Genomic DNA, 18371 nt, shown 5'->3' on the forward strand with positions numbered 1-18371 from the left:
TCAACATCCCACCCCTCCTGTGACCATGTTTTGACGATATTTGTATTCAGAGCCAATGAGCAACGGACTTTCAAAATAAAAATAAAAACTGCATTAACATGAGAAACTGTCTGGAGCTGCAGTCTGTGTCGTACTGTGCGGGCACCACGCAGGTGTTGATATATGTAACCATACGGATATGAACCAAGTTGGTGCTGGAAAAAGAGTATTGCTGCTTAGCAAGTGCTTCCCTGAATAAATAATGAGGTTGGAAAAATTAAATTAGACAATGAATCAATGTCCTCAATACCTTGTTTAGGTTGTGTGGTGAGACTCGCCTTTCTGTTTAGATCTGGATTATATATTGGGGCTCGGAGGGAAAAGCCTTTCCTTGTAATTAACTATTATAAAACATTACACAGAGGGCCCGTGGCGTTGGTGTGTAAAATAAAGGGCCTGAACAGCCATCCACTGTTTACACAAATAGCAACCACACTTGGCTCTCCCTGCCTGGAATAGCTCTCTCACACACTTTACACACACACGCGCACAGTGAAACAAATGGATACACAAAAACAAAACTCAAGAAAGATTTTCGGAAAACCTCAGATGTCTCTCGGTGATTAGGTTATTGTCGATCTGTCTTTCCCACCCATTTCTCTCTTTAGACAAGTTGTAAGTCATTTCTGCTGCACTGGACAGGGTACAGACACTTTAATGTGCCTCTCAGACAGGACTTTCAAGCTAAGTCGACTTGGAAAAGAGTGAAAGAAATTAAAATATATAGAAAGCAATGAGTGGTGCGTTGGGATTTGGGTTTGAGTTGGTTCTGTTGAGGCCGGTCAGACTGGCCAGAGTTGTAATTTGCCTGCAGGAATCTGGCTACATTGTGGTGGATCGCCTGCCCTCCCTTGTCATTTACTTGTCTGTGTGTGGCTTGATGTTAGTGTGGATGTGTGTGTCCACCATCATCTGTGACGCACAACCAAACTAACCTCTCGGCTGCCTGGAAACACTCCAGCTCTGTGTGTGTGTTTTCTCATGCTCTAGCTGCATTTTCATATTCTGGTGCATTACATTCTGAATGGTTGCAGCCCAGTCAATCAACAGCCCCTTAAATCATTCAACTAGTTTTCACAGTGGCACAGTTTTTTATTTCAAGACTCTCCCGTTACAGCTTTAATGCCAGTCATGATTTTTACCTAGAGAAAATTTGCCAAAGGAAAAATACCTGAAGAGTTTGTTTGTGGCTTACTAAGCAGTCTGCAGGCACACCACAACATGAACTCATTATTACCCATATATACATTTTAGTTGGAAATTACATATTCCAAGGATAAAATCTGCTTAAATCTGTATTAAGCTATAAATGCAATTCATATTTATGGAATTGGCAGTATGCAGACCACTGCTCTATAGTTCTGTGTGTGTGAATAAGTGTTTGTGTGTCTATGTCTGGAAAACCCATTTAGATCTATACAGACAGGAGTAGAAAGAGAGAGAGCTGACCTTGGCCCTTCAGTCACTTAACACTCCTCAGAGAGAGGGAACCTAATGACCCCCCCTGTACTCACACCAAACTTATACACCCTTGGCGTTACGAAGGCTGTGTGTGTTAATGCCCACATGGATGTTCATACAGTTGTGTGTGTATGTGCCTGTACAATTGTCACCTTGTTTTCAGCTGCATCTTTAAAGCTCTTTTGTGCAGTTTTACTGTTAGTGGAGTAATTAGTGCAATTCACACACTATTACATGCCTTGTAAACAACCTGACTCTTGTCAACAAAGACAGCAGACATGGTTGGATGATAATGAAGCATTAAGCCTCATGAGGCTCTGTTTTACAGCTGAAATGAAGTAGTGTGTTTCCATGAGAGCAAGACATTAGTGTTTTAATAAAATAAGTGGATATTGTTCAATTCACTTGAAGTAGCGAAACAAAGCTGTAAATCCCAGAGGTCATATTTAGAATAAAGTTCGAGGTTAATGTTTAGTCAGTATTTTTGTTGTCATTACTCGGTATTCTCCAAACGTCACACTTTGGCCAGTTTCAAATGGAGTGCTCCTGTTTGCCATTACTCAAGCAGTAGTGTCTGAAGTATGAGGATGTTCTTTTAATCAGCCAATAGCTAAAATAGTGTGTGTGTGTGTGTGTGTGTGTGTGTGCGTGCGTGCGTGCGTACGTGCACACCCACAGTGGCATCATGCTGTCCCCTATATATTGTGGTCATGCCTGGTCTTAAAAGTCCCCATATGGCACAATTTAAAGCACATGACACAGTGATCTCACACTGAACGAATAGCCTGCTAGTCAGCATGTGGTTTGTGTGTGTGCGTATGTTTGTGCACGTTTGAGTGAGTGTATGTACGGAATGAGAGAGATTAGAGATCAAGGTAGAACACGACAGAGGGAGGGAGAAAAATTATTAAAAAAGAAATGCTAGAACAGAGTGACTACGTAAAGGAAGTCAAAGTTGTGAAAACATAGTCATCAAGTCCCTCTCTGTGTCTTTCTTTGCATATGTTTCAGATTATGGCTCATGGTGACATCTCTCTGCCATAAACAGGAATAAAGTCAAACAGCCAAAAATTAGTTCCTAATGTGGTTTATATCTGTGCTGGGATTGGTGGGTGGGGGTGTGTGTGTGTGTGTGTGTGGGGGTGTGTGTGTGTGTGTGTGTGTGTGTGTGTGCGCATACACTTGAGTTTCTGCTTTTGACTTGAATGTGATTTATCTTTAGCCAAGCAAAGGGAGACCTCTTCAACCTTTTCTTTCAACTAGTTTCTTCAAACATAGACTGACCTCTAGTGGAATTTGCTTGTATTGCAGCACACTTTGGTGTCTGTAACTGTCTTCAAGGCATCTTGGTCTTCCAGTTGTACAAATATTGCAGACATATGGAATGTGTTGATATTGTTGAGATATCTGTTAACAAACTTTGAATTTCTCTACATTCTCTCCTCTGTGTTTCTATTTGTCGCAGGGAGGATTTTGATGAGGAGGGATTCTGCCAGCCGTACAGAGGTATAGCCTGCGCCCGCTTCATCGGCAACCGCAGCATCTTTGTCGACTCGTTGCAGATGCAGGGCGAGATCGAGACCCAGATCACAGGTGAGAACAGGCAACGTGTATAAGTGGGTTTGACCCTTTTTATTGCAAAATAAATTTTTCTCGCTAAATCCACTTTTACTTGTACAGTACTACTTGTATCTAGCATTTATTCATTTAAAGCAAGTGTCAACACATGGGTGGCTCTGGCTCAGGGGGTAGAGCAGGTTGCGGGTTTATCGGAAGGTCAGGGGTTCCTTGGGCAAGATACTGAACCTGGAATTGCCCCTGGTGGCTGTTCCACCAGTGTATGAATGTTAGTTTTTGTTTGAGAACTTAGGAGGAGTGTGTGAATGTGATGTAGTGTAAAAAAGACTAGAAAGGTGCTATACAAATACAGAGCATTTACATTTACTCAAGTGCACACAGAGCTTTTGGAAATGATTCAGACACAATTTGGCCACAAACATGTGCATCTCCATTGAATGTTGTCAGATCAGCAAAGTCGTAAGGACAAAGTAGTTGTTCCCTCTCAGGTGTTTTGTGTTTGACAGTCTGCTTTCATACAGTGAGTTCACTAGTTCAACCATCGTGTAGCAATTCTGTCTTGACCAGCCAAACCTTTTACACATATGTCTTCAGCAGCCAGGGCTGATAGAGCACCTTTTGTGAAGCTGCCTTCTCTGCATACACTAAATCAATGAAAACCATCTGTGAGTGAGGACTGTTTAGAAGGTAATGCTTAACTAATATGCAGTAGGAAGAAAATGTCTCTTATGTAGTTCAAAGGAAGTTCAGCAGGGTCACCACTCGGATGGAGCCCAAATACTGTTTCATGCTGTTACACGTGTCTGGGTCTCTTCTTCTTTGTTTTTGTTTAGTGTGTTTGCGTGCATATGTCCTCAGAGGTCACTTTAGGGTGTCTTTTATTGATTAAATCCGTGCAGCTGTCAGCTTCTCCCCTTAACAGTTCCGGGACAAAGGGGCAATGAACTCAAGGAAGAGTGATAATTAAGATTTATAATGCCGCATATGTTGTAATAAGTCAACACTAGGACTGTAAATCATACAGTTCAGAACACATTCAGTAGCTATTCACCATCTTGGTGATGAATAGTCAAACTTTAAAGAAGGTTTATAAAGAAAATAAGTAATCTTTAAATTTGAACAAAACTAAGTAAAAATGTATTTATAAAGAATAATTAGCCTATATGCAGTTGTCAAGTGGTGTTTCCTTGGTTGATGGTGAATTACTGTGAATGACTCTTGATTCTGTTTGTTCTCATGTTACTGTATTGGTTGTTAACTAACTGTAATAACAGACACAATAAGATTCTTCTCCCTGCTGCTTTTTGGTCATGAAATGTGTAAATAGAGTTGAGTTTTGATTGTGCAGTTGTGCATTACCACGAGTGAAACAAAAGGAAATCTATGACTTTCACTGATCTTCAATATCATTTTATTCAAGAAACATGTGCTGTGCAAGTGTTTGGATGACTGCCAACCTAAGTTATCCACTTTATAAACGGTTGTCTTCCCCACAACCCCCCACAGAGCTGCTCTACTGATAACCATAGAAAAGCACATGTGTGCAATAACCATACAATCTGACCATGAATCATACATTTACTGCTGCAGCTTTCATCATCAGTCTTCCTCTTTGATCCTTTATGTGCTTAGATGCTCAAAAAATAGTAGCAACGTGAGCACAGGATTGCTTTCTCGTGTCTTTTTTTTTATGTCTTTTGATGTAAAAAAGAATCGATCAAAGAATATAAAGAATGTTTCATTTTTATTTGGTCTTTTATCCCTTACACACAAAACAACCTTCATATACTTTAGATGCTAAACATATAGATGAATTATGATGCCAGAATGTGTTGTTTAAAATAAATTGATGAAAGGAATATATTACTTTTGTCCCCCCTCTTTCCAGCGGCCTTCACCATGATCGGGACATCCAACCATTTGTCCGATCGTTGCTCCCAGTTTGCCATCCCTTCTCTCTGCCACTTTGCTTTCCCGACATGCGACCGCAGCTCTGGTACCGACAAACCTCGGGACCTGTGTAAGGACGAGTGTGAGATCCTGGAGAACGACTTGTGTAAGACAGAGTACATCATCGCTCGCTCAAACCCCATAATCCTGAAGAGACTGAAGCTGCCAAACTGTGACGACTTGGCTGCCTCTGACAGCCCCGAGGCTGCCAACTGTCTGCGGATCGGCATCCCCATGGCCGAGCCCATAAACAAGAGTAAGACATGTTCACCTGCTGGTTGCATTACTATTACATTGCTAATAGAGCTCACTATTATTATATGAGGAGAGACATTCCTATTGTAACTGTTAACAGGAGCTGAAAATTGTGCTTATTTGTGAGTCCAAGTATGCTCTGATATCAAAGTATGGTTAAACTTAGGGATGCAACTAATGATTAGTAGTAATAGTGAAAAATGTTTTCCAAACATCATCTATGACAAAGAAATCTGCACATTTGATCAGCTGAAACCAGCAAATATTTGGCATTTTTGCTTGAAAATGACTCGTATAATGAAATGATTATCAAAATATTTTTTATTTCTATTGAATCGACAAAACGATTAATCAGCTAACTCTTGCACCTGTAGTCAAACTTATGAGAAAATAGACTTTGGTCTTCAGTTCCTCTCAAAGCTCTCAATAAACAGTACTTATTCAACAGTTGAACATTAAAATGCAAAAATTCACATCATCCATCCATTTTAGTTTTTATTTCCCTCTAAATTTGATATTTAGGAAAATATTTTGAAAGCCATTAAACAAATATTAGATTTAACACTACCTGTGCTCAACCACATGACAATGTAACAATGATGTAACATTAGCAAAGAAAATAGATATAGACTACTATCTGAAGCAAGTTTATCATACATTTGCATCTTTTAAAGTTGATTTTGATGGTTTACCTAGATAAATAAAAAACCCAGGCTGCGGGGAAGATAGGAAAGTGGTACACTTTCTACAAAAGAAGCGGTACACTTTTGAAAATGGTTTGTTGCATGGTGAAGTACTCGACACGTTTTGTTGTAAAATATGCTAACATAAAAACAAAAACTCACTCACACAAACAAACTGTTAGGAGAGTAACTAGCAATAAGCTTTTCATTAGAGTCTATAATATGGTCACTCTCAAACATAAAGTGTGACTCTCAATGCTGCTTCGCATGAGTACTTAATACACCTGGGCCTGTGAGTTACTCAATGAGCCCTGTCCACCACCAGCCACCCAAAATAAAGGAGGAAGATGATAATGTTGGCCCAATAATGTGAGCATACTACTCAACCTAACACAGACAGCTAATGTACAACCACGCCTTCCTCTACCCCAGATCACAAGTGTTACAACAACAGCGGGGCAGACTATAGAGGGACCGTCAGTGTGACCAAGTCGGGGCGTCAGTGTCAGCCGTGGAACTCCCAGTATCCTCACAGTCACACCTACCTGGCTGTCCGCTATCCAGAGCTGAATGGAGGACACTCGTACTGCCGCAACCCCGGGAACAAACACGAGGCTCCCTGGTGCTTCACTCTGGATGAGGGGGTCCGCATGGAGCTCTGTGACATAGCCATCTGTGGTAAGAGACTAGAAGTCTTTACTAATGAGATTCATACTGTGTAATGCTGTCCTTGTAACACATTTGCACATATTTTGTTTGATGGTTAAAACTGCAGTAATGCATTTCTTATTCAACTGAAACTAAAAATAGTATGGAGAATATTTAATGATCTTCCTGTAGTTTTTCATGATGTCCTTCATCTTCTGTTCAGATGTGTCATTATGCAAAATATAAATATGTAAGTGTAATTTGACACTATTTGGCAGTAAAATGAAATGTCCAACAACTTTCTATTTCTCAACACAATTGATTTATTTTTTCCTTTTTTTATACCTTTTTTTTATTATTATTTTTAATGTATCATTGAAGATGTACATATGTCATAGCGCTGCAGCTAATGATTGTTTTCCTGATGAATTGTTGTTAACTGGTCTATAACACATCAGAAAATTGTGATCATGAGAGGGCTTAAAATTTAAAAGTCTAAAACTGATATATATTATTTTTATTACATTTAAAAAATTGTTGCAGCTTGGTTTTCTTAATTGACTGGCTCAGCTCTAGTATGTCTCTATGCGTCATACAATAATCTGTGTATCCTATATATCCTCCCCATCCATCCCTATAGACCATAAAGACAAGTCTGGTGGCAGTAACATGGAGATCTTGTACATCCTGGTTCCCAGTGTGGCGATCCCGTTGGCCATTGCCTTGCTCTTCTTCTTCATTTGCGTGTGCCGCAATAACCAGAAGTCCTCCAGACCTCCTGCCCCTCGCCAGCCCAAACCAGTCCGAGGACAAAACGTTGAGATGTCCATGCTCACGACTGCCTACAAGCCAAAGGTAGTGCAGCACAATCACAGCACATGACACTACTGGTGAGGAAAGTAAACGATGGATGCTCTGCTCTGCTTCGCTGAGACTTAGACACAAGGGTTGTGTTTGTAAAAGGCAGCTCCTAGGTTTGAATGTGTGTCTGTGTGTTTGAGTGTGAAGCAGAGGGTTGCTGGGAAAAGAACATGCCTGCTAACCTTCCCAGCATAAACAAAGGTTAAACACAGACAATGTTCCTGCTGCAGCTCTTGAAGACAGACACAGTATATCCTTTTCATTTCTGTGACAAAATTTGAGTTAAGAGAGGTGGTCCATTATTTTCCTTCCCCCTGATCTCGCTTCTCGGCCCATGTTTACAAAAGGAACAAATTGAGCTAAAATTAAATGTACATGACTTCCATATCCCATGAAAGATTCAAAAATACCATGAGGATATATGATAGGAGTATACAGAAAAAATGTCGGATGCAATTTCAGTCAATCACTTAACATTAAAAATATATAATGGCGCTTATTTCCAGTTACATAACTTTATGACTTCAATCCCCTCTCAGAGGAATCACTACAGTTCAGTTTGTGTTCACACTGATTTATTACAAACAAACCAAGAGGAATAAACATAAACTTATATAGACTGACAGATAACTTACTGATTGGACATTTGTGATGATGTCATCCTGTATCATATGCGCTACATGGATCCATGTGGGAAAATCAAATTGTCTTTTCTGACAGCGAGTCATGCAGTACTGAACTGCTTCTTATGTGTACATTTATGTTTTCTGGAGTCACTCACTTAGAAATAATTGATTATGAGGGTTATTTGTTATTGGACCATGCCATGTACAATGACAAACAGGATAAAAAGGAAGCATCTTATACATTAATATTATCAAGGGGAGATAGTTACTGTACATTTCACTCACTTTTTAATGAGGATTGCTAAAATAATAAGAGTAGGGCGTACACTCTGTTATTACCTCTTGAGATGTCAGGGAAAACCCAGCACTCACATGCTTACAGAAACAAATGGTTATCAAATTACCCTGCACATATATATCCACAATTTATGTGCACTATTTTTGCACTGCATATAATGCCATTGACATGTTAGTCCCCCATTACACACCTCTGTCACCTTTTTCTGACGTATTATTCAATAAACTTGAGTCTTCCCACCATCATCTCACCCCAGCATTCCCTGTTTATAGAACAGCACCAGAACTGCTAAACACACATGTATATACACTCACACAGCATTTTGGACTGTCCTGTGGTGAATCTAGATTAGTGCTCCTTTGCTGTGTTTGTCTTTTTAAGTCATAAGAACAGACTGAGGAAGTAGACACACAGCCCTCTGTGTGTCAACTGGGATACGTCGCAGCATGCTGGGGTTACTGTGTGTGTGTGTGATTGTGGAAATGACCTGTCTCAGACAAAGCTTCAGATCTCTATCATCAGAGCTCAGCAGGTCCAGGAATGTTCAACTGCAGCTCCTTTCCCCTCTGTTTATTTCTCTCCCACTGTCTTTTTATCCACATCTCTACCTCACACTCCTCCTCTCCCTCCTGCTCTCACACTTAATACATCTCTCTTTGTTGCTCTTCCTCTGTCTCTCCCTCCATCCCTTTACCTTTGGACCTCTTTTTCAAAGACACTCTTTGTAATGTAGATCATCAAGCCCCAGATCTGCCAGCCAACTCATAGCTCACATTTAGGAACTGTGTCAGATTTCTTTCAAGGTTGCACACTCGGTCATATCATGTCTGTTTATCTTTTTCCACATAATTTTGGTGGTGGTGGTGGTGGGAGGAGGGTTATCCAGACAGTGTCTGTGCTTGTGCAACCAGAGCTGATGCTCACTGTAATGTGTATAATATTACCATCAACAGCTGTAGAAAGAACCGCAAAATCTCACCGAAGTGTCATAAGCCATTAATATCTGTGGTTTATTTTGTTTGGGGTTTTTTTTGCAATGGAACAAATGGTTCACTGACACAAAAAGGGAGTCTCTCTTGGCTGTGTTTAGATGACTACCTTGTAGCTGCAAAGAGTCAAGGTCACGGGAGATCAAAGAAAGTTTTTCAGAGTGACAACCATGCATTTATGAAATTACAGGGAATTTTAAATGGTCTTTGTGGACAGCAAGGGCCTGAAATATGGTTCACACAAATCAGACCATATAACCATCCATTTTAATATTTCAAAAGCAAGAAAATAGCTTTTACTCAACTTCTCATGTCTGTTTCTAGCACATGCATCTAATCTGGAAGCTAAAAGCTACTGTAGCCTGCAGGCATTTGGGTAAATCATTTCTACAATTTAAACCTTTTTGATGAGTGACAAATCTCAAATTATAGTGGATTATGTTACTATTGCAAAATCTCTCTTCCCAACCCCTCTTATCTGCAACTTTGTCTTGGGTCAGGGTTAGGCTGATGCCCAGCAGGCTTTGCTGCAGGGTCACCCAGGGGCCGTGGCCTGTGACAATCCATTTAGACACACATAAACATACACACAAGCCTGCTGTGGTGTGAGGAGGATCTGAGGGTTTGGGTGTCGGGAGAAGCAAAGAGGTGAAACAAACCCGTAACTAAAAACATCTGTGTCTCTCATAACATCAGCAGGACCCCACACTTGCCTCACTCACACACACACACACACACACACACCACCCCCCTCAGAGATCATACAGGCCTGTGTGTCTCTCATGCTCACCGAGGAATTTCATTATTCATCTCAGAGTTCCTGGAATCTGAAAATCTCTGCCAATCTCTCTCTCACCTTTTATCTTCAAGCTACAGCTCTACAGCTACACACACACACACACACACACAAATAATCCCAACTCCCTCTCTTTCTGAGATCACTTGGACAGCTCTAAGATTTGAGAGTTTAGTCAAAGTCATTAAGGAAAAACAACCATTTGAAAAACGCACACATACACACACAGAAGCAGAGTGTATTTTCTAATTCCACTATATAAAGTAAAATAAAAGTGAGCTGTCTGGATGTGAATGCATTTGCTGAATTTTAGAGGATGTTTAGAGGCTTTTTAATTTAGAAGTTGATTTGATCCAAGTCCAACTGGAGATATAAAACTTTTGTGACCCAGTTATAACTTCATAGTTCAGCTCAGTCCTGTTAGATTTAGCTGTGCAAACAAACCCAGTCTACATCTTCCAAAGTAACAATAAAATACTAAAAACGGTTATGTCCCTCCACACAAAGAAAGATACACAGGTTTCTGTTATTTCTTCAGCTGATTCCACAGTTATACTGGCAACAGAATTAATTGCTTAGTCTTCCTAAAAGCTGCTAACCTGTCAGTTTTAAATGAAATTTTAAAGCTGTGAACGTGTTGCCAGATTGTGCTATTTTCCCACATCGCTTTCCAAAGGATTTAAGGGAGTCATTAGAAGCTGATGTAATGGATTGAGTGTGATTATGACAATTATTAACTCTCTGGGCAATAATGTAATTGTTTTTACAACTCAAACACATATTTGGTGTTGTATTAGGAAGTTTGCCTACAGCAAATTAACAGCACCAATGTAAACGTAATGTCAACATTTCACTTTTTTTCTGTCACATCAATCTACCCACTGATCTCACTTCTTCCTTTTTCTTTCTTCCTCTCTGCAGAGCAAGGCCAAAGAGCTTCCTCTGTCGGCTGTGCGTTTTATGGAGGAGCTTGGAGAGTGCACTTCAGGGAAGATCTACAAGGGTCACTTGTATCTGCCAGGCATGGACCAGGCACAGCTTGTGGCCATAAAGACCCTGAAGGATATCTCCAGTGCTCAGCAGTGGAGCGACTTCCAGCAGGTACAGAATGGATCTATGCTTCCCGAAGCTTTAAGGTCTCTTCCTCAAATTTTGCACAAGTTAAATAACTACTCAAAAATGTGTGAACATATAATATTGGTGAGGGCACAGATTCAAAAGTCAGTCATGTTTAACCTGTATAGCAGCTCTAAGGCTAAATATTAAGTCATTTTAAAAGATGTGCTTCTAACTACCAATTGAGTATGTATTGCTGAAATGAAATGTGGTGGTAAAATAATCTACTGTTTTAAACTACAGGGTACTTCTCTCCTAGTGGAAAATCTCTCTTCCCACAAGACTTGAAGCATGACTAGTTATATTTGCACAGAGGGTAAACATGGTGGGTGATAGCAGACGAGTGTATACAGTTAAAAATCATTGAACAGCCGATTAATTCACTTGAAATAGCTCCATAAATAAACTACTGCTGCTGGCGGATTGTCCAGATAAATTTAGATGTTAAGGAGGATTGTAAAAACATAATCCTCCCTTTCCATGTACAGAGAATGAGGCAGACCTGAACTGCCTGCCTTTTAAAGTGATAAATCAAAAATATGTCTCTTGATGTCGTTTGAAACACTCAGCCCCAACAAACATCTGTCAGAGTAGACAGTAGATTCAAGCTGGAGTCCCCATTGTTTAAATGAAGCTGCTACGTTTGTTCTTGCTTAAAGTTCACTGATACGTTTTTGTTTCCATCACAGGAGGCCGCAGTGCTGACGGAGCTGCAGCACCCAAACGTGGTGTGCCTGCTAGGTGTGGTGACCCAGGAGCAGCCTGTCTGTATGCTGTTTGACTTTTTGCCCCAAGGCGACCTCCACGAGTTCCTCATCATGCGTTCACCACACTCTGACGTTGGCTGCAGCAGTGATGAGGACGGCACTGTGAAATCTAGCCTGGATCATGGAGACTTCCTGCACATGGCCATACAGGTGGGATATTAAAGCAGTTTACGTCTGTAATAAATAAATATATAATATGGAATGACAGTCTGAATATATGGAATGAAATCACTGGCGCCATCTTGTGTTTTTGATGTGATTAATCCGTATGGATGTAGCAATTGTGACACTATGAGCGAATAAGTAAGAAATCTAGTGTCAGCTATTTGGAGCATTGAAGAGATTACAAACACACTAGCAAATGCATGTACAAGCCATAATACTGGGAACCATATCCAGTAGTTCTCCTGATGAAATAATTTATTCTCTTTCATCGTGGAAGACCGAATGCAGGAAACCTCCCAGGCTAGGCAGTTCCCGTTTATCAGGCAAACAAGCCTTCAACCTCACAGGTGCCCCCACAACAGTTTAAGTTAGTTCGCATCCGAACTAATCTTTTAAACACCAAAGTCACAGAAAAAATAACCTAGCAGCGGTAACATATGTCAATGGAGTTCGGTGGCTTTGAAGAGAGCGATATAACAGCTATTTCTCGTTAAACACAAGATCTTACTCTTTAAAAAGTTACTGCCTGAGCCCTTTTGGGTGGACGTACGAAGATTGTATATAGGGTTTGTTGTGGGGGGCACCTGTGAGGTTAAAGGCATATTTCAGTTTGCCTGATAAACGGGAACTGCCTGGCCTGGGAGGTTTCCTGCATTTGGTCTTCCACGATAAAAGAGAATACATTTCTAAATCAGGAGAACGGCACTGGATGTGGTTTCCAGTATTTTGGCTCACACATGCATTCGCCAGTGTTTTTATGATCTCTTCATTGCTCAAAATTGCGGACGTTGGACACTTTGTTGCTGATTCACTAACAGTGTCACACTTCACATCAATGATGTCAGATTTCATTCACTATATTCAAACTTTCATTCCATATATTAAGACTTTCATTCACTATATTCAGACAGACAAACTTCATATATATATATATGTGTGTGTGTGTGTGTGTGTGTGTATATAATTGTTCACAGCTAATTACTCCTTAAATATTGATTTCTTTCTGACTAATCAAACGTAGGTGACTGCAGGGATGGAGTACTTGGCCAGCCACTTTTACATCCATAAAGACCTTGCAGCTCGGAACATTCTAGTAGGAGAACAGCTCCACGTCAAGATCTCCGATCTGGGTCTCTCCAGAGAGATTTACTCCTCAGACTACTACTGCCTCCAGCCCAAAACTCTTCTGCCCATCCGGTGGATGCCCCCCGAGGCCATCACTTACGGCAAGTTCACCACAGACTCAGACATCTGGTCGTTCGGAGTTGTGCTGTGGGAGGTCTTCAGCTATGGTCTACAGCCCTATTACGGCTTCTCCAACCAAGAAGTGATGGAGATGGTGAGAAAGCGACAGCTGCTGCCCTGCCCCGAGGACTGTCCGCCAAGGTATGTTCAGATTAATATTGCTAACATTGCTCACAGCATAAAGTGAAGTAAAATTTGAGAAAGTGATATAGTGGTGTAACTTATTTCTACTCTCACCTCATGTTAGAAGTCCACAAATGTCATTGTATCTTCATCATCTTCTGAAATTTCAGATCTTCTGAAACAAACGTGGCATGTTTCAGGCTGGAAAAGCAACATATTTCACCTTTAGTTTCCTTTTGTACCAAAACACCAAAAACTTACCTCTTTCACAATCATATGCAATGTAAAAGTCTAATCAAAACTCAAAATTCATGCTTTTACTTCTCTTTTGTTTTTTGATATCTGGATATTTTTAATGAAGAACTAATCGTGAGCAGAACCACAAATCAACATTTAACTAAGGTTTCCACTGTCAGAATACAGAGGAAAGGGAAAAAACACTACTTAACAACTTGAGACGTTTACCACCACAAACAGATTTTTGTAAAATTTATTTTTAGGTTTTTCAGTTATTAGACCATTTAAAGACCAAGCCAGATATGTTGCAGTTAAATTGTATGACCAGATTTTAAGACTCTAGTATACTGCAAATACAAGAGATTTACCTGCAGTGATAGGCTTTATCAGCATTGTGTGAACTCGTTTAGCAAGGGCTAGAATGTATCGGATGTTCATTTATATGTTGAAGTCCCACACATCTGTTTGTGTGTTCTCTTGATCTACTTCATGAATCATTCTTACAGCTCTTTTCTGCAATATAAACAATGGCTTTGGGGGCGGGAGTTTTAGGAATTAAAATTACTTCATTAAATTAAATCTAGCCTTTAAAGAAATTGCCTGATAACTAACTTTGTTGTCTCTCAGGTTTTATGGTTTGATGACTGAATGCTGGCAGGAGGGACCAGCACGCCGGCCGCGCTTCAAGGACATCCATGCCCGCCTTCGAGCCTGGGAGGGGATGTCATCCCACGCCAGCTCCAGCACGCCATCTGGTGGTGGAGGCAATGCCACAACCCAGACCACCTCACTCAGCGCCAGCCCTGTCAGCAACCTTAGCAACCCCCGCTACGCTGCTGCTGCCGCTGCTGCTGGGTACCTCTACCCAGCCCAGGCTATTCCCTCACCAGGCCAGATGGCTCCGATTACAGCCTGGACACCGATGGCTGTGACTCAAACCCACCAGCGCTTTATCCCCGTCAATGGATACCCCATCCCGCCAGGATACGCAGCTTTTCCAGCCCACTTCACTGCCCCTGTTCCACCAACCAGGGTAATCCAGCACCACCTGCCACCTCCCAAAAGCCGCTCACCCAGCAGCGCTAGCGGCTCCACCAGCACGGGTCATGTCAGCGGAGTGCCCTCCACCACGGGCTCCAACCATGATGCCAACACACCGCTGCTTTCCCACTGCATCATGCCGGGGAGCGGAGGGCCGGCTCAGATGTATGGACAAATTAGCCAGAAGGGGATGGGACAACTGGACCATGCATCGCAAACATCAGCACTGCTGACTGCTGATTCGGATGTACTGATGTACAACGACTCGGTCATCACCGCAGATCTGTAGATAGAGGGATACTCACGCTCTCTCTGCTCGGGACCCAAATTTGAGAAGTTTAGCCTCTCACCCAGGGACCCAGTCTAACAGCTCTGATCACAAGGAGACCCAACAGAAACTGGCCAGTGTGCAGCAAACACTGCCGCAGCTCCATAAGTATATTCATAGCTGTCTGACTTTTTAATGCCTTATTGTTTAAAGCAAGTGTACTTACTACCATGGCTTGAAAATGTTATTATTTTAACCTCTGTGTAAATACGGTTATAAGTCCAGAATGAATGAGTGAAATAGAAGATATATATTCAAAAGAACTTTTTATTAAGGAAAAAAAATTAAATTTAAAGGTGAAAACATAGTCCATCCTGTGTCCTAAGAAATGGTTTGTGATTAGAATCTGACAAGTTCCTGTGTCAACAATTTTTGATGCAGGATGTGAAGAAAACACTGACATTCATACCATGACCTTCATGTGCCTTTCAGCAGTGGTGTGACTTGCATGTTTCTGGACATATTAAAACACAAAAATGTGCTGCACGTTTGCTTGTACAGTGAAAGAAACAGCATTTAGCAAGCAATAACCAAGAAATAAAAATGGGAACAGCAGACTGAACAAACAAGAAGTTCATCAGCTTTTATGGATCATCACCGACCCGCTGCCAATTCACCAGTGTTCAAGCCGTACAGGTTCCGGCCTTTTGGCTTTCACGTATTGTAGCCCGGCTATGTGACGGCCCTCATCGAAGCAGCTGGAGTTCAAACTGAAACAGATTGGCTACAGATGTTAAGCTGGTGAAAATACTCATCCAGGCAGTGAGATCTGGCAGAGTGCATCATCATGTTCACACAAAATCCCTTCAGAAATGACACCTGAATGTTTTTTGTGTAACCTAAACATGACTATCTGACACTTTTTCAACATGCACACAAGCCTCTTTTTTCAAATCTCAGTATACTGCTTTCCAGGCTAAGGAACAAGAAAGCTGGGAGTACTTCTGATGGGACATTAACCTCTTCATCTGCCTTTCATTCTCCCTGCCTTCCTCTTTCTCCTTCACACATCATTCCTTCATCACCCCCCACCACCCTTTCTTCTTCTTATACCATCTTCGACCCTACCTGCAGCTATGGCATCTAACTTCAAAAACTGGCTGCAGAGGACCCCCTACAGATCTACAAATGAAATGACACAGCGCTCATATCCCCGACAGCCTCCACAGCTAAGCTGGACCGGTCTCAGGGCAAAAGCTTCATTCACCAAATGAGGGCTGAGGTCAATTTACTGTCAGTGATGTAAGCTAAAATGTCACTCTCACAAAAGAACATTTTTATTTGTAAATTAGATGTGGTGTTTTAATTTTTTTCAGTATTTGAATTTCGAAGGAACTTTGATTTTATTCACAGGGCTTCATTTGTTTGTCCTTTCCTTGGATCTGTATTGTGCAAAAAATAAATAACTGTTCAAGACATGGAAGTACTCAAAGTAAGAAGGGTTAAAACACATACAGTAAGTGTCGTAGTAGATAATGTCAACATCACAAAAATGGGCCTCAGTTGGACTTTTGTAAGGATCACTTTCATGAGTTGGGGACAGATTGTATCACTGTGTGCAGAGAGATTTATGAATGTTGCTTTTATTTGGTTCACTATCAGTAAATGGTTGGTATCATGGTATCAGTGGTAGGCATGGTAACAGTAAACACCTGGTGCCAGCTGTACTGATATGTATGTGATCCCAACAAGAGCAAGTGCAGGTTTTAAAAGAACAAACTTAATCTATTTTGTCGGAGTTTCCTGATTCTTCAAAATTATAGCTGTATTTATATTTCAACATGTCCAGTAGCAGGTAGTCATGTATGATTCTGAATGCATTTACTCAAATATCCTTTTGTGATAAGAGGTTTGTGTGATTGGCAAATGATTAATTCTCAGTCCTGTAATGACACAAATGACACCTAAGTGATTATTTGATTAAGGTTGATTAGAAGCTAAATATGAAGCTTTTGTTATTTTTAAGAAAAAGTCATAGAAGCCTGTGTAGTTAGACAATCATTGGTTTTGAATGGTCATAAAAGTGTCCCAGACTGTACATGTGTTGCACTCTGCTGTTGTACAGACTATCATTCTATCAGTCAGCTGTATTGGCTAAACAGTACCACACAAGGGTGCGCTGCCAGCATTTAGCTGTGGATGTTCATTTTTTTAATGGTTAAGTTTTAAGTTGACATTTGTGGAATGTAAATAGACAAGACGTCTGTGTAAACCCTTGGCTACTATCTGATTCAGTTCACTGTAGAGTTAAAATAAATCAGTTTTACATTAGGTTGAGCTTTAGTTTACCCCAAGATAATTTATTCAAACCAAATATGGTCAACAGAAGCTGATTGTCTGCCATTAGCAAAATGAAGGGAGAAGCTCATGTTTCCACCTTGGGAAGAGATTTGTACCTCATGTCAAATCTAGTCCACAATTATTTGAATCATTTTAAGTTAACTTTCCCATTGAGTTTTCTTTTTTTTTTCTCAGTGATGTCTTTTGTCTCATTACATTACATGTACATTATCTTTTTGTTCCTCTAAAGCAGATCGAGCTACCTTGGCATCTGAGTTTGTACAGGTGACCTCCAGCATGTAAAGGATTTATGTGTACTAATATAGCAGTGCAAAAACCACTTGTACACAAGACTGTGAATCTTAATCAAGTCTATGTATTTTTATATTTGGAGAAAAATCATTATTGTGCTTTTGTTTTGTTTGAGATCCATTTTTTTTAAAAATCAAGTAAATTTATATTTCTGTTCACATGTACCCATTGCAGAAGGTTTACATGCTTATGCTCCTTTTGACCAAGAGAGGCCTTGTCTTTGTATTTTGTCTGAACATTTTTGCACAGATGTTTTGTATTGCAAAATCATTTATTAAATGATGTTGTTTGTTTAACCTTGGAGTCAATATGATCATGAATTTGTAGGAAGACAGGTTATTTTGTAATGAGGAATTCCCGTCGTTGGCTTGATGCTCAGAATTGTAATGGCAATGTCAATCCACTGGTTGTCACCAAATCACCATTTCTGTGGATTTTCTTGAATGTGTGTGCCTTAATCATAGTGGCCATTGTTGACCAGGTGGTGGTGCCTTTTAGCTGTTTGATTAGTGTATGTAAGAGCTTCATAACAGCTGGAAATAATATTAGTCCAGCTAGAATTTGGCGAAAGAT

General features: G+C 40.6%; 1 protein-coding gene across 2 annotated transcripts in view; it reads left to right on the forward strand.

Annotated features, from left to right (window-relative positions):
• The window catches only part of ror1 (receptor tyrosine kinase-like orphan receptor 1), a 138605-nt gene extending 120511 nt beyond the window's left edge, over positions 1-18094 (forward strand). For both annotated transcript variants that reach the window (XM_046049531.1, XM_046049532.1), the window contains 8 exons: positions 2966-3093; positions 4967-5284; positions 6399-6644; positions 7255-7469; positions 11106-11285; positions 11990-12217; positions 13254-13618; positions 14465-18094. In XM_046049531.1, coding sequence (XP_045905487.1) covers positions 2966-3093; positions 4967-5284; positions 6399-6644; positions 7255-7469; positions 11106-11285; positions 11990-12217; positions 13254-13618; positions 14465-15167 — 2383 coding nt within the window. In that variant the 3' untranslated portion in view covers positions 15168-18094. The remainder of the gene's footprint in view (positions 1-2965; positions 3094-4966; positions 5285-6398; positions 6645-7254; positions 7470-11105; positions 11286-11989; positions 12218-13253; positions 13619-14464) is intronic.
• Positions 18095-18371: the final 277 nt, after the last annotated feature.

The sequence above is a fragment of the Micropterus dolomieu genome, linkage group LG05 (genome assembly GCF_021292245.1).
Source record: "Micropterus dolomieu isolate WLL.071019.BEF.003 ecotype Adirondacks linkage group LG05, ASM2129224v1, whole genome shotgun sequence".
NCBI classification, from domain to species: domain Eukaryota; kingdom Metazoa; phylum Chordata; class Actinopteri; order Centrarchiformes; family Centrarchidae; genus Micropterus; species Micropterus dolomieu.